This window comes from Equus caballus, chromosome 11 (assembly GCF_041296265.1).
Source record: "Equus caballus isolate H_3958 breed thoroughbred chromosome 11, TB-T2T, whole genome shotgun sequence".
In the NCBI taxonomy this organism is placed as follows: Eukaryota; Metazoa; Chordata; class Mammalia; order Perissodactyla; family Equidae; genus Equus; species Equus caballus.
Window position 1 is genome coordinate 47306924 of NC_091694.1, and position 23910 is coordinate 47330833.

General features: G+C 55.3%; 1 protein-coding gene across 2 annotated transcripts in view; it reads right to left on the minus strand.

The window, feature by feature from the left end:
* Positions 1 to 20674, minus strand: part of TRPV3 (transient receptor potential cation channel subfamily V member 3) — a 33994-nt gene extending 13320 nt beyond the window's left edge. For both annotated transcript variants that reach the window (XM_070226440.1, XM_023653271.2), the window contains exons 1-9: positions 20483 to 20674; positions 17947 to 18067; positions 11561 to 11665; positions 11314 to 11400; positions 10406 to 10560; positions 9507 to 9683; positions 4772 to 4912; positions 2666 to 2946; positions 966 to 1142 (exon numbers count right to left, since the gene is read on the minus strand). In XM_070226440.1, coding sequence (XP_070082541.1) covers positions 966 to 1142; positions 2666 to 2946; positions 4772 to 4912; positions 9507 to 9683; positions 10406 to 10560; positions 11314 to 11400; positions 11561 to 11665; positions 17947 to 18065 — 1242 coding nt within the window. In that variant the 5' untranslated portion in view covers positions 18066 to 18067; positions 20483 to 20674. The remainder of the gene's footprint in view (positions 1 to 965; positions 1143 to 2665; positions 2947 to 4771; positions 4913 to 9506; positions 9684 to 10405; positions 10561 to 11313; positions 11401 to 11560; positions 11666 to 17946; positions 18068 to 20482) is intronic.
* Positions 20675 to 23910: the final 3236 nt, after the last annotated feature.

The following is a 23910-nucleotide window of genomic DNA, read 5'->3' on the forward strand; positions in this document are numbered from 1 at the left end:
GGCCATTTTCAAAGGGCTCTCACTTCACAGGGAGCTCTGAGTCAGCACTGCCCCTGGCAGAAGGGCCAGTCATTATGGCCAATGGACTGGTTCGGCTGGAAATGTTGGTTGGGTAATTTCCGGCTCCTGAGGTTCCTTCCCAGTGCGCCCAGGCAGCAGCCAAAGGCCACAGGAGTCTGGGCTTCCAGCAGGAGGATCTGATGCTCAATGGGGAGCGAGAGCTAGAAGTGGGGAGGGCTGTGACTGGGGTCCTGGCCCCAACTTGGCCCTCCTTCACTGTGTGACCTCGGGAAAACACCCGACCCTCTCTGGGCCTCAGTCTCCTCATCTATAAAACAGATAACGATCAGAATGCCCTACCAACCAGGCTGCTGTGAGGGTCCAGGGAGACCCTGGACACCGCAGGCTCTGGGAAGCAGGACTCTGATAAAACGTGAAGGATGAAGATCCAGCCTGCTGTCTCACTTCCCCTTCGAGCCAAAACTGCTGATCCTCTCTTCCCCTCCAGCTTCACTGACCTTCCCCCTCTTGCCTCCTCTGGGAAGGCCTCCCTGACTGCTCCAGCTATGTGCTTCCTGACCCTCATTTGGGGCCAGGTTTAGGGGTAGAGGGGATTCTAAGCCTGGGTCATACAGAACCAGGGAGAATAGGGTGTGTGGGGGAGAAACAAGATGAAGATCAACACCAACCATCCCCACCCCCACCTCCACAAGGCCCAGAATTCTGGGGCCAGGAGACCCCCCACCATGAGGGTTTACAAGACAAGGTTAGCTGGGAACAGGTGAACCCAGCGCCCGCCTTCGCCCCGCCCTTTCTGTGCCGACTCTGCCCACCAAGGCAAAGGAATGGGGGACTGCAGACGTGTCCAGCTAGCGGCCTGGGGTCTTCCCAGTGACCCCTGAGCCCCTGGCCTGAGGCCCTGCCCCCCACCTCCTGCCCTTCCCCAGCCAGCTCGGGAGACCCACATCGATAGTGGTGTTGTAGACAATGATTTCCAGCACCGAGTTGTCTGTCGTGGTGTCCACGTTGGTGAGGTCGTAGAGGGAGGATGACACGGGCCCGTACGCCCAGTCCGTGAACTTCCTGGACAAGCTCCGGAGCGGCTTCTCCCTGATCTCACGACTGAGGATGTACTTCAAGATCTGGGGCAGGAAGAGGAACAACCGTCAGCCGCAGAGCAGGGCCGGGAAGAGGTTCCCAAGCACAGACTGAGTCCTGCCTCTGCGCCCGACGCCGTGACCCCGGGGTCCGGTTTTATCTGTGAAATGGGCGTGAAACTCGCTGCTCTGTCCATCTCACCGGGGACTGTGAATATCAGAGACAAAAGGTGTGAAGCCCTTTGCACGCTGTGGAAAGCAGCTCGTACATTCTTGCACCAGCGGGGACCCCATTCAGTGAAGAATCCGGAAACTGACAATTTTGAGAAATAATGTCTGTTTGGCCTGGATTTAAGTTTTCCCAGTTCCGCTATCCCACCCTCTCAGTCAAGGCGAGAAGGGGCCAGGAAGGGTGTGGGCACTTCTCCAAGACTGGCCACAGGGGACACATTATCCTCTAGAGAACCAGGGTGTCATGGCGCCCTGCTCTGTGCTGGAAGCTCCGCCTCTGAGCTCTCCCCAGGGAGAACCTGTACCACAGCCGCACGCAGGGCAGAGGCCCTTGGAGGAAGCTCCACCTACAGCCGCACTCTGACCTCCCCCAAAGCCCCCAGCAAGCTGTGCCCCTAGGAGCGGGCAGGAGACGGGGGAGGCAGGCACACAGTTTCTCCTCTGCCAAGCCATTCTCCATCCCTCCTCCCCCAACAAGAGAATGAAAAGGTCCCTTGTGGTACCCAGCCCTGAGCAGTGGGATGGACTCAAGGCCCTCGGGGCCCCCCACCTCCCGGTCAGCTGCCCTGAGGCCAGCACAGCCATGATTGCTCAACAGCCCCCAGCTACCCAGCATCCTCCTGCAGCCTCCCAGGAGCCACAGTGCCCTCCCAGGGCTCAGAGGTATGGACACTGATGAGCAGGCTTCGCTGAGCCGTGACCCCAGGCCCAACCTGAGTCCTGACCTTGATCTCAGACCAAGCCATGGCTCCAGCCACCGACAGGGACATGAGCCCACCCCAGTCCGAGTCTTCACCAAGCCTTGAGTTCCTCAGCCCCATTACACAGGGCCCAAAGGGCCACAAGCAGCCACACGCTCTGCTGGGACTTGGCTCATAGTTTCAACCTGATAGACAGGCTGGGGTCTTTCCAGAGGCGGGGAGCAGCAGCCCACTGACTCTGGATCCAGAGAGGCCATTCTGGGATTCCTGTCCCATAAGACGCTGTGGGTCCCCCAGGGTCTGACACGGCCTCTGCTCAGGTACCTCTCCACACAAGAATCCTCAGCCACAAACCATGTGAGATATTGTGTCACTGTGGCCTTAAGGCGCCCTCACTCTGGCTCCAGCCAGGGGGTCCCAGGGCAGGAGAGAGAAACACGAGTGTTAGGAACTGAAGTCCAGAGGGTGGGCCCGCATGCCGCACCTCACTGGCTCTGTGTGGTCACTAAGAACAAACCCACCTCGGGCCACAATTGCACATCCAGACCTAAGGCCTAGGTGAGATCTGTGGGGTCCCCAGGGCTGGCAGAGTAGCATTGCGCCTCCCCACCCTCCCGTCTGCGCCCGGGACCCCACCTCGGCCTTGCCCAACTTGGCAGCCAGCTGCGGCGGTGTGAGGCCGTCCTTGTTGCGCGTGGTCTCTAGTTCCCAGTTGCCACTCCTCAGCAGGATCATGTCGTACATGCGCTTAACGAAGTCATTCTGCGTCTTGAAGTCCTCGGCCACCGTCACCAGCGCGTGCAGGATGTTGTTTCCCTGCGAGTCCTGTGAGGTGATGTCCGTCTGCTCATTCTCCATCAGCAGCTGCACAATCTCGGGCTGGTTGGTGCAGGCTGCCAGGGCCAGGGGTGTCTCGCCTGGAGGAGGGGAGCAGTGGGGCTCGGTTTTCCCGTGGACCAGAGGCGGTACTCCCCAAGCCCCAGATCCTGACCCTCTCAGTAGGATTGACCCCTCAGGCTCCCTGTCGCTCTCCCCATCTCCCCCTTGTAGAGGAGGGGAGGCTGAAGCTGGGCCATCGCAATAACCTCCTAACTGGTCTCCCGACTACCATTCTGGCCCCAACACCATCCTCAGCACAGCAGACAGACTCATCCTGGAACACATACACCTCACCTGACCCAGAATAAAAGCTCAAGTTCCAACCACAGCCCACAAGACCCTACATCTTCTGATGTCATCTCCTCCTCTCTCCCTCAATCATTCCCCTCCAGCCACAATGGCCTTCCTCCTTCTCCTTGAACGCCCCATACATTTTCCTACCTCAGGGCCTTTGCACAGGCTGTTCCTTCTGCCTGTAGTGCTGTTTCTCAGATATCTGCATGGCTCACTCCTTCACTTTCAAGTCTTTGCACAAACGTCACCTTTTCAATGAATCACCCTAACTGCTCTACTTAAAATTGAAATCCACCTCCTTCCTACCCCAGAACTCCTGATTGCCCTTCCTCTGTCTTACTTTTTATTTTTTTATTAGCACTTATCATTTTCTAACATATTACATAGCATTCTTACTTACTATGTTTATTATTGATGGTCTCTCTCCCATCTAGAATGTAAGTTCCATGAGGGTGGAGATCTTAGTTTTGTTTACTGATATATTTCAAATACCTAGAACACTGCCTGATGTATATAGTAAGTGCTCAATAAACGTTTGTCGAGAAAAGAGAAGGCAGGTGACTCACCCATGGTCACAAAGCAAGGCTTGGATGGAACCAGGACTGGCCAGCAGGTCTCCTGCTCTTTCCCTCCCAAGTTCCCTCCTGTCCCCTCTCCCAACACTGGCTCCCACCAGGTCCAGCAGTGGGCAACGGACTGGACAAGACCCTGTTCTCAAGGCTGCCCAGACCCATCTAGTCCTGCTCATTAAAAAACCCCCCAGAAGAGAAAACAGGTCAGCAGTGTCAGTCAGGGGCTGCGACGGGAAGAGGGGTTGACTACAAAATTGTCCGGGGAAAGTTTTTGGTGCGATGCAGCTGCTTGTTCCCTGGTCACGGTGGTGGCTACACGACCGGATGCATTTGTGGAAATGAACAGAACTGTATATTAAAATGGGTGAATCCACCATATCTAAACCACACATTTAAAAAATTTTTTTTCACCCAGAGTGTCCTAACCCCAAGTGCTTTTGGACTCCCTAACATGTCAGTCAGGGAATTTTCCTCCTCTCACTTTGGCCCCCTGTTTGCAGTCCTGAGAGGCACTGGACACAAGGGACAGAGGCCAGGACACCTACCTCAGCTCCTTACTGCACTGGGCAAGTCATTTCTCTCCTCTGAACCGGTCTCCTCGCCTGTAAACTAGGGCTCTCTCCTTCCTCTCCCTCCCAGATCTCCGTTCCTAGCCAGGTGGACGCCTGTGTGCCCTCTAAGACCACCAGGTGACACTCTCGGAACGCAGCCTCTCCCATCCTCCCCCATACCCCCTCCCTGCTCCACCCTGGCGGTCCTGTTCAGATGGATCCGCCTCTGCCACCTCTCTGGTCCTGGCTCTGTCCTTCCAGGTCTCGGACACGTCTGAGCCGACACAGATTCGCAGTGGGGTCCCGACCCCGGTCCACTCACCAGTGGAAGCAGAGGCCGCCTGGTCGTCGCGGGGCGGGACAGGGCGGCCCCTGCCTCCTCCCTCCTTTCTCCTCCCTCCTCCCAGACCCCGCCCCCCAGCCGTGCAGGGCGGGGCGGCACCCACCAAAGTAGAAGCCTTCGTGCTGGTACTTGGGGTTGAAGAAGACTCCCTTGGCGTGGGCGTTGACGTCGGCGCCCGCCGCTATCAGCGCCGCAGTGATGTCTCCCTGCCGCCGCTCGATGGCAATGTTCAGCGCCGTCTGCCCTAAGGACAGGGTGGGGTGGGCTCGGGGCGCTCAGCTGGGACCTCAGGTGACATGCCCTCTCTGGCCTTTTCCCCTCCCTGGCCTCCATACCCTCCATGGCACCATGGCGAAATAATAGCTGCCTGTCTGGTCTGTGTCGCCCAGCTACCCAGAGTCTCAACTTCAATCTTTCCTGCTTTCATTCTTGCATGGACGCGAGGAATATTTATGGAGCGCCCTCTCTGTGCTCCGGCCAGGCGCTGGGGATACAGGCGCCGTGCACACGGATGCAGTTTTGATTCTTTCCCTCAAGAAGCCCACAGGAAGCAGTGGTACCCAGAGCAAGGGCGAGGGGAGAGTGGGGGGGGGGCGGGGGGGAGGCGCTTCCCAGAAGTGGCCTCCCAGATGCCGCCAGGTAAGTTTAGCAAGGCTGCATGGGGCCGGGCTCAAGGCCTCATAAGCCAGGTTAAGAGGTTAAAACTTTATCACCAAGGCTCTGAAGCAGGGAGCGAGGCCACCGGAGTTTCAGTTGTGTAAATGTGTATTTTCAGATGACTCTGGCTGCAAAATTGGAGGGTGTGGTAGAATGAGCCCAGACTTGTGAGGAACTGTTGCTCCGGCGGAGAAAGAGACGATGAGGCCCAAAGACCCTTGGGAGAAAGAGTCCTCAGGATGGTCTGCAGGGCTTGGGGGAGAAGGGAGGTCTCAGGTGAGATCCAGGTGTCTGCCCTAGGCACTCCGGAGATGGTGTCCCAGTGACTAAGGAGCAGAACAGGGCAGAAACAGCAGGAAGAAGGAGGAGGGGCATTCACCCTGTGGGTGGGGCCTGTAGAACTTCCAGATGGAGGGGACTGGAAGGCTGGGGGTTCTCAGAATATCCCACTGGAACAGCATTTTCCAAAGAGCTGCTACCATACGTACAAATAAAATCCTGGTCAATTAAAGAACTCAGCATTTTTAAAAATTTGAAAATTCATTTATATCCAACCTTTTGCTGGGGGAAATCTTCTTAAGCAAGATCCAAAATGCAGAAGCCATAAAGAAAAAACTGATATGTTTGCTTACATAAAAATTAGGGCCGGGGCCAGCCGAGGCGCGCAGTAGTTAAGTTCTCACACTCTGCTTGGGTGGCCTGGGGTTCACATCCCAAGTGCGGACCAACATACTGCTCATCAAACCATGCTGTGGCAGTGTCCTACCTACAAAATAGAGGATGACTGGGACAGATGTTAGCTCAGCAACAATCTTCCTCACAAAAAAAAAAATTAAAAAAAAAAATTAGGGCCAGCCCCAGTGGCCTAATGGTTAAATTTGGCATGCTCTGCTTCTGAGTCCCTGGTTCAGTTCCCAGGCTTGGACCTACACCACTTGTCTATCAGTGGCCATGCTGTGATGGTGGCTCACATACAAAATAAGGGAAGACTGGCAACAGATATTAGCACAGGGCAAATTTTCCTCAGCAAAAAAAAAAAAAAAAAAAAAAAAATTAAAGATTTCTGTATTTCAAAAGACATCTTAAAGAAAGTTAAAAGACAATTAAGTGATAGGCTGGAGAAATATTTGAGATGTATCAAAGACACAATGCATTTTTAAAAGTCCATAATATATTAAGAGCCCCTACAAATCAGTTGAAAAACAAACAACCTAAAAGAAAACTGAGAAAAGATTATTAACAAGCACCTCACAGAGGAGAAAATACACACAGTCATAAAGTGAAAGATGTTTGGAATCACTGGTAATTGGGAAAACGAAAATTAGAGTCTAATGAGTTAATACTTTTCACCCATCAGATTGGCAAAAACCAAACAAAAAGGATGGACAGTTTCCGGTATAAGTGAGGGGTGGGGGAATGAGTACTTTTGCACACTTTTGTTGGAGGGAGAGTAAATTAGTACCTTTTGGAGGCAGATTTAGCAATAACAATTATAATTTTAAAGGTGTGTGTCCCTGAACCCAGAAAATCCAATTCAAAGTATTTTGCTAAGGGGCCAGCGATGGCCGGATGGTTAAGTTCTCGTGCTCCCCTGCGGTGGCCCAGGGTTTCTCTGGTTCAGATCCTGGGCGCGGACACGGCACCACTCATCAGGACACGCTGAGGCGGCGTCCCACATGCCACAACTAGAAGGACCCACAACTAAAATATACAACTATGTACTTTGGGGCTTTGGGGAGAAGAAGCAGAAAAAAAAAAGAAAGATCGGCAACAGTTGTTAGCTGAGGTGCCAATCTTAAAAAAAAAAAGTATTTTGCTAAAACGTGTGCACTGTACACAGGGTCATAGACAAGAATGTGCATGGTAACATTGTCATAGCAAGAATTTGGAAACCCCCTGGATGTCTGCCAACAGGGGAATGGTGAGAATAGCCACCCTCCCGCGGGACTCGGACCAAGCGGGTGAAAAGGAGGCAGAGTTTCATGTTCTGACCTAAGATACATCGATAACCCAAAACAAAGCAAGTTGTAGAATAGTACAAACAACACAATGCTATTTTATGTTAAATAAATAGATGAATGAATACGAAAGAAAACTATCTGCTTCTGTGTGCACATATACACATATGTCAAAAGTCTAGGACAGTCCTCAAAGGATGCACACCATAATAATCAGCTCTGGAGAGGGGAGTGGGAAACAGGGGAAAGATTTTTTTTTTAACTTAATTAAAATATTTGAATGTTTACAATGAAACTCTAATCATGTGTTATTTATGTCATTAAAAATAAATTGTTATGTTGAATCTGGATCATGGATATATAGAGGTTCATTGTGCTAATATCTCAAACGCATGCTTAAAAATTTCTTATAATAAAAATTTTTTAATTGTTAAAAGAAAAATTAAGTTTCTGAAGACCTCTGATTAAATGCTGAAAATACGTATATTAATAAAGTTGTCATCAGATTCTCTTTGCAGCATAGGAAGGAAATATTAGCCTCTGCCAGATGGGGAAACTGAGGCTCAGAAAGACAGGGTAACCTGCCCAAGGTGAGGAAAAATGCTCCTCTGGCGGTCCTGGCGCCCCTCGGCCCCTGCTGTCAGGGAGTGCCTAAAAACGCTGAAGGAGGGGTGTCAGCAGATACCATCAAGGGGAGGAAGAGGGCTCGGTTTCTGGGAAGATGGGAGTCACAGGCTCCTCCTACCAGGCAGAGAGAGCGTGAGTGCTCCCCGGCTGCCGGCTGCCGCAAGCCCCCCAGCAAGAGGCTGATCCATGAAAGAAGGAAGGGATGGGGAGGCTGAGAAAGGAGAGAAGTTAAGGATTTGAAGCCAGGACAGCAAAGCCTTAATAGAGACACCAACTCTCATTTATTCACTTATTCAAAAAATACTTATTAAGGGCCTCTTCCGTGAGACCTAAGGGGCACCAAAGAATCCACTGTGGGCAAGACAGACTCCATCCTTGCCCTCAAGGAGAATGTGCTATGAGAAGGGGGAATCTGTAAGTCCCTGCAATACTGACAAGAAGAAAGGAGGAAACAGAAGGAGACTGAAAAGGGAGAAGAATAAGGACAGGCAAGCTTGAGGCACTGGCCTAAACCCCCCTGGCTACAGAACTAGTGTCAACTCCGAAGTGACAGGCTGAGAACATTATATAGTCCATCTAGTTTCTCTCTTTGCTTTGGCTACCAGGGAGCTCAGTGTGCCATTCAGCACTCAGTTGCAGCAATCTTCCCTGGGTTTTCTCTCCTCCAATCGATAAACTCTAGTTTTTCACATCCTTGACTTTTTCTTGTAGGTAACAAAAACCTTTTTGAAAGTCTGCAGAGTTTAAATAAACGAATAAAAATAAAATGACTTTCACCCGTGAGAAAAGTTATGGGCCCAAGCTAGACTCCTACCTGCAAAAAGCTGAGATGTTTAGTGTCCCCTGGCATTTCAGCAAGATGGCATCCAGCTCTTCTTGAGCCCATGATTTGTGCCGCAATCACCTCATAAGACCCTGACGGGATGTTTACTGACTCCAAAAACTCAAATGAGGACACACCTTACTAATTATTCACACTGGATTTCCTGGGCAGGGAAACACTATCCCAAATTTGGTCTCCTTGCCCCCTCTCCGCTCCATGTAAGACAGAAGCCACAAAACTGAGCCCCAAATGGGGTGGTTAATTATATAATGATGATGACGGTACTAGTTGCAATGTGTCGGCCCCGCCCAGCTCTCTAACCTCATCTCTGGCCTTCTTCCCATTTCTCAAACGTGCCAAGCTCGTTCCCAGCTCCAGCTTTTGCTCTGGATCTTTCTCATCATGCAGGCCTCAAGTCGAGGGTCACCTTTCTGACCGTCCACTCTCACATTGCCCATCCAGTTCCTTTTGGTAACATTATCTTCTTTTATTTTATTTTCATAGCATTTTCCAACTAAAATTACCTTATTTAGAGCAGTGGTCTTCATCTGTCTGGTTCACCACTGCACCCCAGTGCCAGCAACAATGCTTGGCACATGGTCAGTGCTCAAAATTATTTGCAGAACAAAAGACGGGAGAGAGGAGTGTCTGCTGTGAGCTGGGCACCATGATGAATGCTTTGGGCTTTCAAGGACAGCAGTGCCCCTGCGTGGCACGGCCCCCACCCACCCTCGGGATCCCTGTCTGTGCAGCCCCTCCCGCAGGCAGGATACCTTCATAGGCCTCCTCTGTGTACGCAGCGTTGATGAACCTGTCCAGGATGTCGTTCTCCTCCGCGAAGGCCAGCAGGATCCGCACGATCTCCTTGGTGTTGGGGTTGATGTTTAACAAGGCCTTCATCAGGCAGGTCTTCCCCGTGTCGGAGGCCGTCAGCTTGTGCATGAGGAAGTCTGCAGGCAGGGCCACAGGATGGAGCTGCAGAAGGGGCCCCGCTGCCCTGGACCCTCCCAGCCCAGAGGAGGGGAGGCCAGGGTGTGGGGGCTGCAGTCTCAGAACCCAAGACTCTGCTCCATGCCCTGCGCTGGCCTCCCTGACCCCTGAGATTCCCCTCTCTTTCCCCTTCTCCAGCTGCTTCTCCTCCGGCTCCTTTGCTGGCTTTTCCCTCCGCCCACGAGAGCCTCAGTCTAGGCCTTTTGCTTTAGGCACCCTCTCCCTGGCAGGAGGCAATCTCCCCCACAGCCTGGCTTCCCACTGTTCCCCTCAGTGCCGACCCCTGAAATCTCCAGCCACCACCCCCCGCCTCCTGGGAGCATGCGAATAGAGCTCATTGCCTCCCCCTGACCTGCTACTCCTGGTCCCCAAGACAAGCAGGGCTCCGTCACCCACGTCACCCAAGCCCAAAAGGCACCACCCTGAACTCATTCCCCACGTCCTTGAGTTCTGCCAATGCCACTCCCTGAAGAGCTGTCCCCCTCCTTCAGCCCTGCTGCTGGGGTCCCAACTCTGCCATGACCCTCACCTGTCTAAGCCCTTCCATAGCTCCTCACTGCCCTCAGAGCCAGGTTCAAAGTCCCTAGCCCAGTATTCAAGGCTGTTGGGGGAGGTGGTGGGTAGACAGTAGGAACAAAGTAGGACCTCCGCCCTGCACCCTCTGCCGGGGCCAGGCACTGACCAGGCACGTCCACGCTGCGGCGCCGCTTGCAAATCTCCAGCAGCTCGGCCAGCAGCTCCAACAACTCCTCCACGCAGCCCTCCGACACGGCCCCGAAGATGCGCTTCTTCAGCCGCCTCTTTTTTCGCCTCCGCTCTTCCTTGGCCAGGTTTGCACTGAAATCAGAAAACGTCTCTGACTCAGCATGCGTGCAACACCACCCCACTCCCTCCCCTTGCCCAACCAGAGCCTCCGTGCCTAGAGGGCGCTGCACAGTCCCCAGTGTCTCCCACACCTGTCACAACGCCTGAACTCCCCTCCATCAGTGCTGGGGCCCTGGGATCCGTGTTGCCCCATGCAGGCTCCCCTTCAAATCCAAACACAATCACATTTTATCAAAATATACATTTGGGTATGCATAGTAACGATCAGGAAGGATATACGCCTACCTGTTGATAGTGATTGCCTCGAAAGTGTGGGATTAGGGGAAGGGAAATGTCTTTTTCATATTTTGTGTTATTTGAATTCTTTTCAGCTAACGCTCCCTGCATTCAACATTCCAAAGAGGCAGCCGTGGCAATGTATTGGTGGGTATCCTTTTGTTTGTGTGTGTTCTTGCAAAATGCACATCGATATTTGATGGTTTACATGCATGTGCTTTTAATTTAAGTATATGGTATTGTCTTCAGTTCTCATCCTGCTGCATATTGTTGTTTAAATGTTTTATGAGTGGGTATTACTTTTATAGTTGATAAAATGCAATATTCCTTTCCCCCCAAATTTCCTGTACATCACAGTCACGGGCCCAGACGTTTCTCCCAACCCACCAGGAGTGGCAGCTTCTTTCTCTTCCCTGCAGGGTCCCGATGCCTGTCCCTCTGGCACCTGCCTGGTGGGCACTGTGGGAGGAGGGAAAGGGCCAGGCTCACCTGGGGCTGTTGGGATTAGATGGGGTCTCTGTCACGTCATCCTGAGGAGATTGCGGGGAGTCCATGTCATCACAGTTGCCGGAGACGCTGGAGGGTGGGAGGAGGGAAGAGAGAAAGACAAGCTTCAAAATGGACCGTGGCAGCATGCCATAGCCAGGCCTGGCCCTGTGGCCGAGGGCGAACCACTGCCCGCCCGCTGGAGCTGAGGGCTGGCGGGGCAGGGGGCTGGGGAGGGGCCGGTACTCACCACTGCCGAATGTTGGAGTCCATGGGCTTGGAGAAGACAGGGGGAGAGGTCTTGGTGACAGTGGGGTTGGGCTCGAATCCTTCTATCTCCAGGAAGAAGTGTGCACTGGGGGGACAACCAAGCAAGGCCCTTAGAGCTGGAACACGGCCTGTCCACCTGTGTGTCCTGTGAGCCTGCTGCCACGGTAGCCACCCACGCAGAGCAGTCGCTCTCAGCCAGCTCCACGCAGGCCTCTGTGCCCGCCTTGCTAACCCTCACAGCAGCTTGGAGCTGAGGCGGGGAGGGGTGGGGCGGTGCTGTCATCATCACCCACATTTCACAGGTGGGTGTGTGGAGGCTCTGAGGTCAAGCAAATTGCCTGAGATCACACAGCAGATAGGTGGAGACCTGGATTCAAAGCTGGGTCTGGGTGACTCCTGCCACTGGAAGTACTGCATAGATGAACCCAGGAGTCTCTACTGGGGTGGCCTGAGGGGGATTCTCCTGTCTGCAGCTGCCTCCAGGCACAAAGGACTCCCAGAGATGGGGAACGTGGCAGTGGGAGCTAGACTTCCCCATCACCCTCTAAGGGCCCCTGAGGCCTCAGGGCTGAAGCAAGAGCCCTGCCAGGGAGCTGCCAAGACTCTGAGCCCTGCAAGGGCTGTTTCTGGCTCCTGAGGGACAGGCAAAGGGCTGCAGTTACCCTGGCTGCTCCGATGCAGTCCCCACCCCCACTCAACCCCCTCTGATCATCACTCCTCTCGTTTGTCAGCACAGACAATAGGCTGAGAACAGCTGATCTAGATTAGGGAGGAACTGAGGGTCAGGAGACAGGGCTGAGAATCCCCTGTCAAGCAGGAAAACCCAGGAAGCCCCTCTGAACAGTGGAGGTGAGGAGCAGGGGAGGGGCGAGTGAAGGGTCCACTCTTCCCTGGGGCTGGGAGGGAGCCGCGGGCCCGTGACCTTGCCAAGCCCTAGGGAAGGGACTCATTGCCCCAAGAGAGGCAAGACACACACCCGAAATGAGATGCCCCAGACAGACACAGACACACCCACAGATGCAGACAGGTGTGCTGTCAGAGCCCACAGTCACGCACTCGGAAACAAGCCTTCTCATGGCAATGAGGCTCAGGCTGAGGGGGACCTCGGTGACAGCAACCCCCCATCCTGAGGCTGCCGCAGCACAACTGCTGGCTCTGTGACCTGACTCTGTGTCCCGGCCGGGGACAGTGGCCTCCTGACCAGCAGGCCCCTCTCCTAAGCACCTGTGCTGCCTGCCTCCTTCCCAGGCCCAGAGGGATCGACACGCCTCCTCCCTGCCTCACAAGACCACAGAACAGCTCCCAAAGGGCAGTCCAGCCATACCAAGTTCGAAGGGGAGGGCAGCAGGGGTGGGGTTGTGGCCCCACCCTACAGATGAGGGAGCAGAGGCCCAGGGTGAAGAAGCAGCTCATCCATGGTCACCCGCCAGAGTGGAAGCCAAGTTTGTCAGAGAACCTGTGACATCCGGGCTCACAGCTCACGCCACTGTCCGCACCGCTCTGCTCTCCCCTGGGCCTCTGGATCTCTCCCAGCCAAACCAGCTCCAGGGAGTCAGCACAGAAGGAGGCCTCTCCACACAGACACTTCCGCGGTGAGGCGGGCAGGAGGGAGACCCAGGCCTCCTGTCCAGGCACAGACAAGCCCGGAAGGCTCAGAACTAATCCAGAAATGGGGCATCAGCAGGGGGGCAGTGCTGGCTGACACGTTGGCCCTCACCCTCAAGAGGAAACTTCTGACCTGACCTAAAATCAAATCCTTCTTCCAAAAGAGAAGACAAAGGAAGGAGCAAACCCCTAGCTGGGAGCCCGATCCCTGGGTTCCAGTCTAGCTCTGCCTCTGCCTCCTGTGTGACCCTAGGTGGTCATTTGGCCTCTCTAGACTAAGTGTCCTCACCTGGATGGAGAATGGTTAGGCCAAATGGTCCCTAAGGCCCAGACTCTGGAGCGGCTCCAGGATCATCCACTTATGGACTATCCAGCTGAAGTGGGTATTAGAGGTCATCCAGTCTGGTCACAGGTTCACTGCACTCCTGCAGTGCCCCAGAACTGCCACCTGGAAGCTGTCCGCACACCACTATGGCATCTCTGGCCCAGGGACTTCAAACATGTCTGCTGGCAACTCAGCCCCGAAACATCCTGGTTGAGACTTGCAGAACTTTCTAGAGACAGAGCGCAACTCCCACACCTGCAGCGACTTCCCCAGGCCAGTGGTCCAGCCTCTCCCCTGTCCTCCACCCGACTCTACCTCTCTAGCCTCCTCAATAGTGCATTTCCTCAACAACAATTTATTGAGCACCTACAATATGCCAAGCACTGTTCTAGAAGATGGGGATACAGTGGTGAATAAGTGGAGAAAAACTCATCCCCTCTCAGAACTATGGTTCCAGTGAGTTGGTCAGAACTGGCCCCAAGGGTCAGAACAGGTTATAGCACAGTGAGGCCATTGCTTTCCCTTCTCTGGACAACACACTATCTTTTGGCTGTAAGTTCTTCAATGGCAGGAACTACAAGTGCTTTGTCCTTGATTCTCCAGAACCCAGCATTACTGGTGACACTCAGAAGACCTAACGGAAGGGATGAGTGGAAGGATGGATAGGCAATGAGGGACAGATAAAAGAATGGAAAAAAGAATGGCTGCTTGGCTAGATGGGCAGCTGAGTGGATGGATGAATAGATGGATGGATACATGGAAGGATGGATAGAAGGAAGGAAGGAAGGAATGAAGGAAGAAAGGGAGGTTAGACTACTGGCTAAGGAATGAGTAGTTGGGTGGGTAGATAGGTGGATAGATGGAGACACCAGTGGGCTGGACCAAGAAACAAACAGACCAACACAATCTTAAACTGTAAATGTTGTTGGGAGGTTGAACCCCTCAAATAACTCCCACTGGGCTCTCAGTCACCCAAAGCCCTCACCTCTCCTTCTCAGCCTTGAGCAAGACGGTGAAGAGGGGTCCTTTTGCCACTCCTCCTTGTCCCCTCCTTTTCAGGCCCCCTCCCAGAGCCCACAGGGGCCTCAAGGATGGTCCACGAAACCAGATCATGAGAACATCTATCTCCTCCAGGCCTGGAGACTAAGGGCCAGAGGGAAGAAGCGTTTCCTCATCTCACGGTGGAGCGTCCTCACTCGTGCTGAGCCACCAGCTGCTTACTCATCAACTCACCCACTCCTTCTCTGGTTGTCTTGCCTGCTCCTTCACTGACTCACCCACTTATTCAAAAACTACTAACATGCTCTGCATAGGAAACTCGGGGGCCAGGGAGGGAAGAGATGACCTTTCCAGAGACCGTGTCCTCAGAGATCTCAACCAGCACTACGTCATCATCCCAACAACCTCTTCAGAGAGGAGCCGGGCTATGGGAGCTCAGGGAAGAGAAGGTTCTTCCAGTCAAGGACAGGGACCCAGGAGGGCTCCATGCTCTGTCAGGGTGGGATTTGGTCCGTGTCTTGAAATGGACCTGTGGTTTGGGAAAAACCCCGGAAGCAGAGAGAGCAGCGTGAGAAAAGTCTCCCTGGTGGGAAAATGAGGGCTGTGTCTGAGGAAGGAAGTCTTCGGTGGCTGGAAAAGAGAGTGGTGAGAGCCGGGCCAGAAAGGACCCAACTGTGGGCAAAGACCTAATTCCTGGGGCAGGGAGCTACTAGACCGTGAGAGCCTGCCCCAAGCCTGCTCTACTTGCCGCTGCACATGCCACATGTCACCCGCCATCATGAGCAGATGGCAAGGTCTGGCTCCTGACTGGCAGCAGATGCTGATTATTTATTCCTACCTTTGGCCCAGACCAAAGATACCACCTGGATGTTGCTAACTCAGGTACACAGACAGCTCGGCACCATTTCTCCAGCATTTCTGTCCCTTTGAAGGCAAAGAACTATCACTAAGCAGCCCCAGGGCTGGGAGGAGCCTGTCTCACCTGCTTTGTCCCAAGAAATGCCCAGGTTCTGAGCTGCACAAGGCCAGCTCCTCTGCAGCTTTCCCTGGCCTGCGTCTCTGTCCCTGCGCGTCACCTTGCCCAGAGCCCAGTAAGGACATCATGGTGGCAGCTGCTCTTGGGGAGTGGCATGATAGTTCAGGAAAAGTTCCAGGTCCACAAGTCTCTCCCCAGACTTGACTTTTTAGTGCCTTCAATTCCACCATTACTACCTATTTCCTTAGTGGTCAGAATTGCCCTCTTTATTTACATATGATTTTTTCTTTTCTTTGTCTTTCAAGGCCTGAGTCCTGTACTTAGTTCTGAAGAAGATGCCCAAACTTTCGCGGTCTGGGGAGAAGTAAGCATGTGAGGGCCCTCAAAGAGCCCTGGGGAAAGAGAAGGAGCCACCGCTTCATGAGACAAAGGTCACACACCCAGGCCCCTGGCTGGGCCAAGGCTGTCGGCAGAGCTGAACCTGGAGGGAAGTTCGTGCACAGGCATGTGCTCAGAAAAGGCAGTCGGACTGTAGGAAGAACCTGGGATTTTCCCAAAACCCTGTCCTCAATCCTTCCTGAGGTCCAAACCTCCCCTGAGACAGTGGGAGGGAGGGGGGATGGGAAGAGAGGCAGGAGGGCCGTGTTTGTGGCTTAGCTCAAGGACATTTCTACTCTCACCCAGACAAGCCCACCCAGACGCAGGCTGCCCCCACGGTCCCACCAACACCTGTCTGATCTCCACGTCCATCCAGTTTTCTCTCCTGCGCTCCAGGATGGAGCTTCCACCTGGATGTCCCTCAGACACCTCTCAGCCAACATTTCACGCCTAAACTCCTGACCTTGCTCCTTCTCCTCTGGAGTGCCCAACGTCCCTCCAGGTCCCCCGACCAGAAGAAGAGGATGTCTCTTAGTCCTCTTCCTCCTCCCCTCCCATAGTGGATCCTATAGACCCCGTGATCCCGTACCTCTCTGATCCATCCCCTCTTCCCCATTCCTGACTATCCAGGCTCAGACTTCACCACCTGACACTTGGGCTTCCCAACAGCCTCCCCTCCAATCCATCATCCACAGAGATCACCCAGAGTATCCTTTCCAAAATGCAAACCTCACCACGCCCTCCCTCTCCCAACCAAATCCGTCTGTGGCTCCCCACTGCCCTCAGGTTTGTCCAGTCTCCTTAACTGCCTGCCAAGACCCAGTCCCAGTGGGATTTGTCTCCCCAAAGACTCCCCCACCCACCCAGCACTTCAGCCACATGGGACTCCGCACTGGTTCCTGCCCCAAACTTCTGCCCAGGATGCTCTTTCCCTTCCTCTCCACCTGCCATCGTCCACTCTAACGCCACCTGCTCCAGGAAGTGCCCCGAGACTGCCCACAGAATCAGAACGACCTGCCCCTCCTTAGGCCCTGCCCCACGTAGTTCCACCCTCTCTCCAGGTCACTTCCCACATTCTCCTTGGTGCCCCTCTCGCCAACCAGTCTGAGCAGGGGCGGGCGTTCTTTCTCTCTGTGTTCCCGTGTCCCCCGCCTGGGCCCAGCCCCAGGCCTGGTGCACAGAAGACCTCGGCAATTATTACTTGATCCGACAGAGGGAAAGCGCCAAGTTCACCTCTGGCCTAAGAGGGGGCCTGGGGTGGGGGCAGAGGAGGGGGCAAATGGGCCAACCAAGACCTGGGGCCCACCCAGGTCCAAGGAGAGCACAGCTTGGGTGGAGGAGGGGCACTGAATTGGTGGAGAGGGTGAAGGGACTGCAGTGGAGATGGCTCAGGGGCCAGGTCTGATCCTGAAGAAGTGCCTTCCCTGCTCCCGCCTCCTCTGTGTCCCCAACTGAGAAGTGATCATAACCATCCCAGGCCTACCCAGTTCCCAGGGGCCCTGTGGAGTGACAACGACGATGACGATGATGAAAATGAAGATGGAGACAACAAAACCACTATCAACACCAACATGGGCTCGGCACTGACCACCCGAGGCACAGTGCTGAGGACTTTGTTGGCACGATCCCAGTTAACCCTCATGCTACCGGTTGGCGACATTGCTAGCATCCCCATTCCACACATGGGGTTAGAGAGCCTGAGCAACCTGGCTGGGCACACAGTGGGTGTGAAAGCCTTGGTGTGCATGGGAAATGTACCCAGTAGGGGGCCCAGGCGACCTAGAATTCCCACCCGCCTTTTGCTCCTCGTCTCAAGCATGGCTCCAGCAATCCCTCGCCTCCCCCAGGAGCCTTCCTGAATGTTTATGCCTCAGTGACCCCTGACCCCTCCAGGGAGGCCTCCCTGATTATTCCAGTTGTACTGACCTCCCCAGCTCAGCCCCTGAGTGTGCAGTGTTGCTCTCCCCCGCCCCCAGTTATCCCTAGTCGGGCACCAGGGCACCCAGATGAGACTGAGTCTCAGGTCCACCCCAGGAAAGAGCCCTCAGAGCACGGCACCCAGGCCTGGGCCTGCCAGTCCTACCTCTTCTTGGTGGGGGTGAGCTCCGCCGGCCTCTTCTCCTGCAGGATGGCAGGGTGCGCACCGGGGATGGTGGCTCGTCTGCCCATGAGGGGCATCATCTCCTTGGGGTGGGCATTCATGGCTGGAACACAGCTCAGAGGTGAGGTCAAGGAGGCCTAGAGGAGCTTCAGGGGGCTCCAGACCCCTGTGTGGCACATCATGTGGCCCCTGCTCACACCCCCTAGGACAGGGAGCTCACTCCCTTCCTTCCCAGGCCACCAACACTTCTCAGGGGCAGGGAGACTATCCCCACACCTTCCCCTGCTCTCTGCTCCAGCCCCCTGCTCCTGTGGGTGCTAGGAGAGCCCAGAAGAGCTTCCAGGTAGAGACCACCATGCCCTTAGCCTCTCTCAAGACATCATCACCAGCCCCACCAACCTCCAGGTGGACTCCTGAGAATAAGTTCTGCCTTCTCAATGTCCTCTCAGGTTTTGTGTTCAGAGCTCTCCTCAACAGAGCAGGACTGTCATCTCCTTTGCTCTAGACGCTATGCTCCTAATATCACAGCCTCAGGGTCCTCTGGTTTTTGGATTTCTCAGCACACTGGTGGTCTCTGCAGTTAACACACTGATCACCTCTCTCACCCACCAGAAGCTGAGTGTAGCCAGCCTCGTGGCTGTCTGTCCAGTGGATTCCCTTCTCGCCTGGAGGGAACAGCTAAGCCTCCTCTCCTGGGGCAGAGAAGGCAGCCCTCAGTCCAGACCTGCTTTATTGATGCTCAGTACGGCTGGACCCTGTGCTGGGCTCATAGGAAGATGCTAGGAAGAGGGACTGGTAGATCTTCCGAGGAGACTGTGCAGAGGATGGGCAATCCAGACAGCCTGAGCAAAGAGCAGGGGTCGAGAAAGTTCAGCGAGTGGCAAGGAGCTGGTGGGCTGGAGAGCCTGGTCATTCATGGGGAGCACTGGCAGGGAGAGCAGGCTGGGCCACACTGTGAAGGCCCAGAACACAGTCAGGAGCTGTGGCTCATCTCCAGGGCAGCGGCAGCCGGGACATGGAAGGGCTCCAGGTTATAGCTACGTTAGAGAGAGCAGGCTGCATGGGAGGTGGAGACCAGGACCAAGGGGCCGGGAGGAAGCTGCTGCGGGGCCATCAGGACGGGGAAGGGTAGGCTGGCCATAGAGGGGGAGATGGACAGGTGAAAGCGTGTGGATAGGAGGTGACTGTGCAGCATTTAAAGGGGGACCAGTCTCAGCTGGAGCTGTCCACAGAGAGCCCCCTCAGAGTCACAGAGGTGGGATGGGGGAGGATTACTGTAAGAAGAGCCCAGCTGCGTGGGGTGGAGCTGGGGCCACTGGTGATCCTGCCTCAACCAAGAAAGCCGCCGGGAGGAAGACTCTAGAGCAGGTTGCCATCCGACTGGAGTGAGGTTTGGACAGAGGACAGCCCCTCCCCCACCCCGACTAAAAGTGAGCAGCCTTGGGAGAGGAGGAGGCGTCCAGGGGAGGCCTTTGGCCCTGGAATGCGGGCCCCATGAGGCAGGGAGTTTGAGGAGGGCCTTCCAGGCCAGACAGGTGGAAAAGCCCATTGAGAGAGAACGGTGAACAGCCAGGTCCCTGGCCGTGTCCCCAGTCACAGCCCGATGAGGATGGGTGGTCTTTACCACCTTCCCCAACCCAGGGTGACCCATGGACAGGTGGGGCTAAAAGGCTGGGCTGGGTCAAGAGTGAAGGAGAGGGATGAGGGACGTGTCTCTGACCCCTCCCTGGGCCTCTGTTTTCCTCCCTGAGAAATGGGCCGAATGCTCCCCAAGGACCCTAAAGCTCTCACCCAGGAGAGCTGGCTGTTCCATCCTCCCTGCTCTGGGCCCGTGAGTGTGGGGCAGCCCTGGGCAGCCGGGGCAGGAGAGGGTCGGGAAAACTTTAGACCGGGGCTGCGGCAGCTATAATTAGCTCCCTGAGTCACACCTTAAACTGCATTCTCACCTGCTGGACTCTCTCCCTGCCCTGGCCCTCCCTCTCTCGGGGATTGGGTTTTTTCACCTTACCTGGGAAGTGCCTCCCGAGCCCTAAGACAGACTGGAATGGCTTTTCCTAGGACATGGACCAGGCCCGGGGCCACAGGGAGCCCTCACAGCTGCTGACCCACCACCTATGGGTTGTCTGGACCCTGTCTGTCTCAAGCTCTGGGGCCACCTCGTGCCATCCTGAGCTGTCATCACACTACTGCCCTGGAGAGTCACATCCCTGGGCCTGCTGGGGGAGACAGGAGCCTCACTTCTGGCCCTGGGCAACTGTGAGCATTCTCCCTGCCCAAGATCCCAAACCTCAGGGAAAGGTTCCCGGACCCATCAGAACCTGTGCCCCTGGACACTCCCTGCCGCCAAGAGCTCACGTCTAGTCTTGTTTCCCCTGCCAGACGCCCAAGCTCCCTCCCAACCTTCCCCCGAGGCCTGTTGGCAAAGGGCAGACATGGCCCAGAAGACCCCTGAGGTCCTCACTCTGGGCTGTCCCAGGGCCTTGGAGGGCGCTGGCTGCCATGTGCGGTGAGGACTCACCTGGTGAGGTCCAGGCGGTCGTGGCTACCCTTGCTCTGAGATCACCGCATGTCCCAGGCCCAAGGCCCCTCAGTGGGACTGTGGCTGAGGAGGCAAGAGGCTCTCATCGCAGGCAGAGGGATGGCTGGAATGAAGCGTCGGAGGCAGAACTGGCCAGGCCACCTGCCCTAAGTGCACAGGCAGGCCACACCCACCAGCCATAGCTGTAGCGCCTGCCCGCCCACTTGCCCTGTGTGAGTCACCCCCACACCCAGGCTCATTCCAACCCTGGAGATGGCAGGAGAGGCAGCAGATCCCAAGGCTGAAGTTCTGGTCCCAACTCTTCCCTCTCTTGTCTCGATGCTTCCCATCATGGGCCTCAGTTTCCCCAACTGGGAAATGAGAATCATAATACCTACTTCCCAGGAATGCTGTGGGGAGTCAAAGAGCTCCTGCTGGTGGGAGGGCCTAATGAACAGTCAAGTGCTCTGTCCTGAGACCCGGGAGGCAAGGCCACAGCTACAGACTGGCCCAGCTGACCCCAAGGCAGCCAGCCTCAAGATTTGGTATCCATCCTTCAAAGTCTGGGCTCAAGTCCCCTCAGAGACAAAGGAAGTCCCCATCCAGTCCTCCCCAGCAGAAATTAGGCTCCACAGACCTTGGTGTCAGATGGCCTCAGTCCTTTCTGACTGCATGGCCTTGGGAAAGTCATTTCTCCCGAGCCTCAGTTTCCTCATCTGTGAAATGTGCATAATAAACCCACCTTGCAGAGTTACCGTGGGGCCTAAATGAGAGAACACATAGAAAGGGCTAGAACAAGTCCCAGAGCTCAGAAAGAACTCATTAAACCAGGACAGCTATTAGCTATTATTTTTTTTGTCATGCGATTCATTCTCCCAGCAACCACCAGGCCACCTGCCTCCATGGCCAGAGCTTCAAGGAACACCCTGTGCCCTCCCTGGGGCCCAGGCCACAGCCAGGAAGGGGGCGGAGCTAGTCTGGCGGGCCTGCCTCTCTCCACATCACTCAGGAATTGCATACCTGTTCCTGCAGGCAGGACTGGACTGGGATGGGGCAGGAAGTCTCTGCTGACAGGGACGGTGGCCCCAGTGACTGACGCAGCAGGGACTTCCCTGACTGCCACCGGGGGCAAGCCCCTCGATCCTTCATCACCACAACCTGCCAGGCCTGGGGAGAGGCAGGTGGCGGGGTCAGGCTTCTGACCATGGGGCAGGAGGACCCGTGGCCAGGAAGGGGCAGAAAATCTGGCTTTGTGGCCAATAGGCTTTGGGTGTGAGTGAAGTAGGGGCTGTTTCCCAAAGTTCCCACACACACAGTTCAAAATCTCCTCACGCCCTGAAACTCCACATTAAAGCCCCGTCTCGGACCAAGCGTAGTCCTTCCTTTATTACTCAGTTAATTGCCCCTCCTGACTCAGCCTCTTGCCCCTCCCAGCTCGCTTCTGGTTGCCTCAGAGCCCTGGGGGTTCAGTGGTTGCCCAATTTCAGGGCTTATGTTTTGCCTTGTGTTAGCACATTTTCTCAAAGGCCAGGCTGGAGCTGGCTAAAAAAACCCCTGTCTCCCACCCAAAGTCACACACTCTGCCTGGTGAGGAGTAAGGGGGCCCCCCCTCTGCTGTGTGTGGGCCAGGGTCCAGGTTGCCGGACAGACTCAGAGCCACCACCCCGACGCCCACCCCAAACGCATGGAAGCGGCAGCTCCACCCCTTTGGACTGGTCCCCATTCAATCCCATTCAATCCAACACATAGTGTGGATTAAACCCACACAGGCAGGCAAGCAGCGGGCCAGTGTGGGCTTCAGAGCTGGGGAAGGTGGGCCCTGTGGGAGAAGGCTCAGGCGGGAATCCTAACCCCAGCAGACAGGTCATGAGGACAAAGAGGACTCAGGCCACCAAGAAGGGAGGTGGAGGATGGGTTCAGGGGAGAAGGAGCATTTAGACTGCACTCTGAAGGAGGGAGGAGCATCTACAGGAGAAGAGCCATGGAAGCAGGGACTCAGAGGCAGGAGACCTCAGTGCGTTCAAGGAGCGGTGACGAGCTTGGCCAACGTGAATTCGGTGGGGTATCAGAGCTGGGCTGCCACATCTGGCTGCAGCCCACTGAGTGGCCCCAGGCCACTGAGTCAGCCATGACCCCTTAGTCACAAAGGGCTGTGCTGGCCCAATCTTACAGGGTATGGGGCCCAGGGCCTTGTTGGGGATGCTGTCACCAGTGTGGTCAGACAGGGAACTGATGGGCTGAGCCAGCAGTTCAAACCAAGGCAGTGCCACTGCCTGTCTGAAGCCCGGCTCCGGCTTGTCCTAGCGTAATTCCTGTCCTGTGTTTGGGCCCCACGCAGCACAGGGGCAGGAGGATGGAGCGGGAGTCCTGCCTCCTTCTGCCAAGCCTGGAGCCCCGTAGAATCCAGTATTGCCTGCTCAGCCTTGACTGCCACGTGGGTGACCGGTAGGACTCATTCACAGCCTGGAAGAACTCACAAACTGCCCTCCACAATCCAGCTCCTCATTCCTTGGTGCAGCCGTGAGCTAAGTTATGCCCAGCCGTCATCAGTGACCTTAGCTCTAACTCTGACAGTGGATGGAACCAGCAGAGCCTAAAGAGGTAACACTCCCAGGAGGGACCTTTCAAACCAGCTGTGCGTGTGGAGCAAAATAACAAGGGGAGATAGGGTCAGGGGTGGGCTGCTGGCAGGAAGAGGGAAAGGGCAGCCTCTGGATATTTCTGCCTCAGCCCTGCTCCCCAGAGGCCTGAATTTCAGGCAGTCCCTAGACATCTGCCAACATACCCCACATGTGCCATTTTGACAGACTGAGGTCAGAGCGGAAGCCTCAGTCAGCAGTGTCTCTCTGAGCCATATCTGTCTGCTGTGGACAGTAAAATGCCCCACAGAGGACACACCAGGCAGGCATCAGGCCCAGACAGCAGGCCCCCAAGGTTCCCCTCAAGAGAGAAGAGGGAGAAAAGGGGTTTCTGTGGGGTGGGTGCAGCCAGGGAGGGGCTGACCCCTTGGCCCGCTCTAGGAAACACCCCACTGGGTGCAGCGTAGAAGGAGGAGGGACTGGGAACCAGGCAGAGCCCCATCAGCAGCCTTGGGCCTAAGCAGGCCCACTCGACAGTGGTCAGAAGAGGGTCCGTCTGCGTCCTGGCAAGCCATAGCTGTCCCTGGGCTAGAAGAGCGGAGCAGCCCCATCGGAGATTCTGGGTTGTGGCTCATCCCGCCTCCAAGTGATGGAGGGGGGACATGGAGACAGAGAGAGACAAAGAGACAGTGACAGATACAAAAAGAAAAAGAATGGGCTAGATGCAGGCATGTCCTGTAAACAACCCAGGTTCACACAAAATGTTGTGATCATTCATTTCATAAAAGACCACCACAAGATTTCTCCCAGCTCTGAGTTGGAAAGTTGATCCAATTTGCAGAAACTTTC